This window comes from Callorhinchus milii, unplaced genomic scaffold (assembly GCF_018977255.1).
Source record: "Callorhinchus milii isolate IMCB2004 unplaced genomic scaffold, IMCB_Cmil_1.0 Scaffold19, whole genome shotgun sequence".
Classification (NCBI taxonomy): Eukaryota; Metazoa; Chordata; class Chondrichthyes; order Chimaeriformes; family Callorhinchidae; genus Callorhinchus; species Callorhinchus milii.
This window is the reverse complement of record NW_024704760.1, coordinates 11,362,407-11,368,406: the sequence shown is the minus strand read 5'-3', so window position 1 is coordinate 11,368,406 and position 6,000 is coordinate 11,362,407. Positions and strand designations below refer to the sequence as shown.

General features: G+C 46.0%; 1 protein-coding gene across 1 annotated transcript in view; it reads left to right on the top strand.

The window, feature by feature from the left end:
* The first annotated feature begins 1,948 nt into the window (after positions 1-1,948).
* The window catches only part of LOC103183892 (peptidyl-prolyl cis-trans isomerase FKBP5), a 41,710-nt gene continuing 37,658 nt past the window's right edge, over positions 1,949-6,000 (top strand). The window contains 1 exon segment of the mRNA XM_042342127.1: positions 1,949-2,366. Within this exon segment, the coding sequence (XP_042198061.1) occupies positions 2,256-2,366 (111 nt within the window). The 5' untranslated portion in view covers positions 1,949-2,255.

Below are 6,000 nucleotides of genomic sequence, written 5' to 3'. Positions count from 1 at the left end.
CTGTGAGTGAATCTGTGATTCAGTCTGTGTTTGACTGAGTCTGAGTGAGTGAGTGAGTCTGTGAGTAAATGAGTGAGTGAATGTGTGAGTGAGTGAGAGAGAGTGAATTTGTGAGTGATTGAGTGAGTCAGTCTGTGGGGTGAGTCAGTCAGTGAGTCAGTCTGTGAGTCAGTCTGTGAGTCAGTCTGTGAGTGAGTCTGTGAGTGAGTCTGTGAGTGAGCATGTGAGTGAGTGAGTCTGTGAGTGAGTGAATGAATGAGTGAGTGAGGCTGTGAGTGACGAAGTGAGGCTGTGAATGAGTAGCTGAGTCTGTTAGTGAGTCTGTGTGTGAATGAGCGAGTGAGGCTATGAGTGAGTGAGTGAGTGAGTCTGTGATTGAGTCTATGAGTGAATGAGTGAGTCAGTGAGTGAGTGAATGAGTAAGTCTGTGAGTGAGTGAGTCTGTGAGTGAATGAGTGAGTCTGTGAGTGAGTGAATGAGTGAGTCTGTGAGTGAGTGAATGAGTGAGTCTGTGAGTGAGTGAGTGACATTGTGAGTGAATGAGTGAGTGAGTCTGTGAGTGAGTGACAGTGTGAGTGAGTGAATGAGTGAGTGAGTCTGTGAGCAAGTGACTGTGAGTGAGTGAATGAGTGAGTGAGTCTGTGACTGAGCGAGTGAGTCTGTGAGTGAGTGAGTCTGTGTGTGAGTGAGCGAGTGAGGCTGTGAGTGGGTGAGTCTGTGAGTGAGTGAATGAGTCTGTGAGTGAGTGAATGAGTCTGTGAGTGAGTGAATGAGTCTGTGTGTGAGTGAGTCTGTGAGTGTATGAGTGAGTCAGTGAATGAGTGAGTCTGTGAGTGAGTGAATGAGTGAGTGAATCTGTAAGCGAGTGAGTGAATGAGTGAGTCAGTCTGTGAGTGAGTGAATGAGTGAGTGAATGAGTGAGATAGAGTGAGTGAATGAGTGACTCTGTGAGTGAGTGACTCTGTGAGTGAGTGACTCTGTGAGTGAGTGACTCTGTGAGTGAGTGACTCTGTGAGTGAGTGACTCTGTGTGTCAGTGAGTCTGTGTGTCAGTGAGTCTAAGTGAGTGAGTGAATCTGTGAGTGAGTCTGAGTGAGTGAATGAGTGAGTGAGTCTGAGTGAGCGAATGAATGAGTGAAAGAGCGAGTGAGTGAAAGAGTGAGTGAGTGACTCTGAGTGAGTGAGTGACTCTGAGTGAGTGAGTGACTCTGTGAGTGAATGAGTGAGTGACTCTGTGAGTGAATGAGTGAGTGAGTGACTCTGTGAGTGAATGAGTGAGTGAGTGACTCTGTGAGTGAGAGAGTGAGTGACTCTGTGAGTGAGTGAGAGACTCTGTGAGTGAGAGACTCTGTGAGTGAGAGACTCTGTGAGTGAGTGAGAGAGAGAGTGAGAGACTCTGTGAGTGAGAGAGTGAGAGACTCTGTGAGTGAGTGAGAGAGTGAGTGACTCTGTGAGGTGAGTGAGTGAGAGACTCTGTGAGTGAGTGAGAGTGAGAGACTCTGTGAGTGAGTGAGAGACAGAGTGAGTGACTCTGTGAGTGAGTGAGTGAGAGAGAGAGAGTGAGAGAGAGTGAGAGACTCTGTGAGTGAGTGAGAGACAGAGTGAGTGACTCTGTGAGAGAGTGAGTGAGAGAGTGAGTGACTCTGAGTGAGTGAGAGAGTGAGAGACTCTGTGAGTGAGAGAGAGAGTGAGAGACTGTGAGTGAGAGAGTGAGTGAGAGACTCTGTGAGAGAGTGAGTGAGTGACTCTGTGAGTGAGAGAGTGAGTGAGTGACTCTGTGAGTGAGAGAGTGAGTGAGTGACTCTGTGAGAGAGTGAGTGAGAGAGTGAGTGACTCTGAGTGAGTGAGAGAGTGAGAGACTCTGTGAGTGAGAGAGTGAGTGAGTGACTCTGTGAGAGAGTGAGTGAGTGACTCTGTGAGTGAGAGAGTGAGTGAGTGAGAGACTCTGTGAGAGAGTGAGTGCTCAGTGTTGGTTGAGTTGTAGTGTTTAATGTACAATGAAATGCGACATCTGGACATCGCTCCAGAAACCGAGTGACCGCTCTCTCTCTCTCTCTCTCTCTGTGGGGAACCTGAGAGAAGAGGAACAGAGCGCCGGTACTTGTGACAGATAACCAACACCAGAGGAGGTCTGAGCAGAGAGTGAGGTCCACACGCGATCTGAACGCCACTCACTCTCTCACTCTCTCACTCTCTCTCTCACTCACTCACTGACTGAGGAACTGAGGAACTGTCCCTCTGTGAGAGACTGAGAACATGACCAGTGGCCGAGAGCGGACAGTGGGCGAGAGGGAGGTCCGGACACAGCCTGAGGTCGGGGCAGAGGCGATAGACATCAGCCCCAACCAGGACCGGGGGGTCCTCAAGGTGAGGCACAGTGACTGTGTGTGGGGGTGGGGGTGGGGGTGTGGGGGGGTCTCCCCTCTCTACACATATCATTCTGTTGTTGTATTTGCAAACTCTGGTCTATCGGATTGACTGAGTTCCACCTGAAGTTACTTTGAAATGTTATTTCTCCCCAAAAAGTGCTATATATTTTGGGTCAGTGTTCTGGGGACAGTGTGGGGTGTGGGCAGTGCCAGTGTGAGATGCTGATCTGCGGCCCCACTGGGACTCACCTTTTACCTTCCCGCGTGATTGACGGTATCTAATAACCCTCGCATCTGACACAGCGCCTTATCGCATCTTTAAGATGTCTCTGAAGCACTTCGCAGGACACACCGCAGAGCGAGGTGAGGACGTGTGTGTTTTGTGGGCGAAACGTGCAGCCGACCGCGCACAGCAGTGGCCCACAAACAGCCGTGGGATTCAGTGACCAAAATTATTTGACCAAAGGAATTCTTTGTTTGAATCAATTAAGAAAAACTGAAAGGTAGTTTGCAGGTGTGTTCCTCTCGTGTTGATGAGAATCTTTTGTTTTGCGAAGCACAAAATATACAGTCAATTCACCTTACAGTATAATTTGTGAAGCACTTTATGATGTGTGTGTGTATATATATATATAAGCACTATATCAAATGCAAGGATTATTATTATTATTATGTTGACCGGGGAGTCAGTGACAGGGATGCTGTGCCAACAACTTTCATTGATAACAGAGCCAATAACCTATGTTGACTTTACACTAGAATTTTTGACTACAAAATACCCAGGAAATCCATTTTACAGTGTATTCTGTGAAGCGCTTTGAGACGTCTCAACGATGCGATGAGGCGCTAAATCAAATGCTAGGATTATTATGATAATAAAATCCAAAAGGCAATCACACAGTTCTCTCAAATCAGTCGTGTCTGATTCCCACTCAAATGCCAAACCATCCTGAGCTGTCTGCTAAAAACACTCTGAAAATTAGCACTTTTTTTAACATTTCAGAGCTGTCTAATTGGAGATTATTATTGTGATTTTTGTGTCATTCTTTGCTGGAGTTTTTCTTTCTAAATAGTGATGAGGCGTTTACAACTGAGCAAATAGACTGACTAATATTACATTGGATCAAACTACTTTGGAACAGGTGAGTTTATGTCTATTGGAACGTATTGGTGAGAGCACTCGCCTCACAAGCGAGAGGACCTGGGTTTGATTCCTGGGCAGGGCAAAATGTTGGGCAAGTTTCCTTACTCCACATAAACGGCTCTGTTTACCAGGAGTAAGTCGGAACCCAGCTGTTAGTCACTTTTCCAGGGGTAATAATCCTTTCAAAAAAAAATGTGGTCACTCAATCTACGACTGTAAGTGGGCTATATCAAATGCAAGGATTATTATTATTACTACTATTATTATTATTACTATTATTGTGTACGAATGCTAGCTGAGATTAGACTTCAGTGAAAGGCTATTAGTGGCAGCTATTAGATGGCGAAAGGGTAAAATAATCATTAGACTCAGCTAAGAGGCTGTGCATTGCAAAGGTGGAGGAGAGTGAGGTTAGTTACTGAGTAAAGAAGTGATACCTTTGTTACCTCAGACACTCTGCTCTCTGTCCGCTGTTTCATCCACTTAAACGTCAAATCATCCAGAATTGCCCACACAGCCTCTCCTGCACAAGACCCCGATATTCCTTCACCTCGCCGCTCCTTCTCTATCTTCAAAAACCCATCGAAAAACATATCTATTTGACTGCAACATTAACTCTTTATCATTCCTGTCTCCCAACCAGCTCTGGCATCCAACAACAACACAATTACATTAGTCTAACACCTTTAAAATATATACCATATATACTCATAATATTAATATAGGGCCTTATCACATAATTGAGATGTCTCAAAGCGCTTCACAGAATATATGGTAAAGTGCAGTGACTGTTTTTGTGGGGGCAAAATGAGGCAGCCAATTGTGTACAGCTGGGTCTCACAAATACTCGTGGATTGAGCGACCATGTTATTATTTAATTATTTATTTTGAAGGGACTGTTAGCCCCTGAAAAGCGATCCACCAGTTGACCAACAACCAGGTTCCTACTCACTGCTTGGTAAACAAGAGTATGTGGAGTTAAGGAAACTTGCCCAACGTTTCGCCTGCTCGGGTCTTTGTAAAGGTCCTTGAGATGTTCTCTCAGCATGATATACATTGATAAAGTGGAGTTATGGGGTTGGGAGTGGGGGGGCAAGGGCAAGGGGAAGAGGGTATATAGTAGCACCAGATGGAGAGAGCTGGAGTAATCTAGGCAGAGATTAACTGTAATAAGGGCAACAATCCTATCTGCACATACTCCTCCCAATTTCATCTGAACAAATAAAAATAATGCTTACATTTGTTACTAAGCGCATACCATAAAAATCACTTCCCAGGAAACTTCTGTCAAATGCAACAACTCTACATTTCTATATTTTGTAGGCAAATTTAGCAGCAACTTGCCAACAGCAAATGACCCAGCCATGAAGCGAGTGACTAATTTTACCCGGGCGATTTGTTGGCCAGGACACTGGGAGAGAGAAACAGCCTTCTTTTTGCAATTAGGCCGCGGGATCTTTAAAGTCCACTTGAGTAGGCTGACGGGACCTCGGCTTAACATTCTGATTCTTTTAAACAAGGCGCACTCGCCAACTGAGACATCAACTAACTTTCTGTGAAGACCAAACAACCCGGGCTGGTGACTTTGTTCTTTGCACACCCTGTTATATTACTTTATGATCGTAAATCACCGAGTTGTAAATGGGGGTCAGCCTGCACTGGGCAGAATTCTTCCCCATTGAATATATAATAATAATCCCTGCATTTGATACAGCGCGTTATCACATCTTCGAGACTTCTCAAAGCGCTGCACAGAATATACTGTAAAGTGAATTGACTGTAAATTTTGTGGGAGGAACGCGGCAGCCAATTGCCCACAGCAGCGTCCCATAAACAGTCGTGGATTGAGTGACCATTTTATTATCATTATTATTTATTTTTGAAGGGATTATTACCGCTGGAAGAGTGATCCACCAATCGACAACCGGGTTCCTACTTACTGCTGGGTAAACAGTGGCTTGTGGAGTAAGAAAACTTTTTGGCCTGCCCATGAATCAAACCCAGAATGTACTCTAGCCACTAAGCTTTCCTATCCAAGGTCCTTGAGAGAGCCGTTGCCTCCCAGCTTTGCTCTTTCCTCTCCTCCCTCTCCCTCCATGAACCCTTCCAATTGTCCACAGCACCGAAACTGCTCTGTCAAGGTCACAAACGACATCCTGACCAAGTGTGACCAGGGCTCCCTCTGCCTCCTCGTCCCCCTCGACCTCTCTGCTGCCTTTGACACAGTGGACCTCCTCCACCACCTCAACAACAACAACAACAAGATTACATTTGTATAGCGCTTTTCACGTTGGGAGGCGCTGGACAGTGTACAGCATTTCAACCTTCAAGGTTCCGTCCTTGACTGGTTCAGGTCCTACCTTTCACACCACCTCCACTTCGTCACGGCAAATGGCTTGTCCTCCAGCACCCCCCACAGTCTCGTGCGGTGTTCCTCAGGGCTCTGTCCCCTCCTCTTCACCCTCCACATGCTCCCCCTTGGTGACAT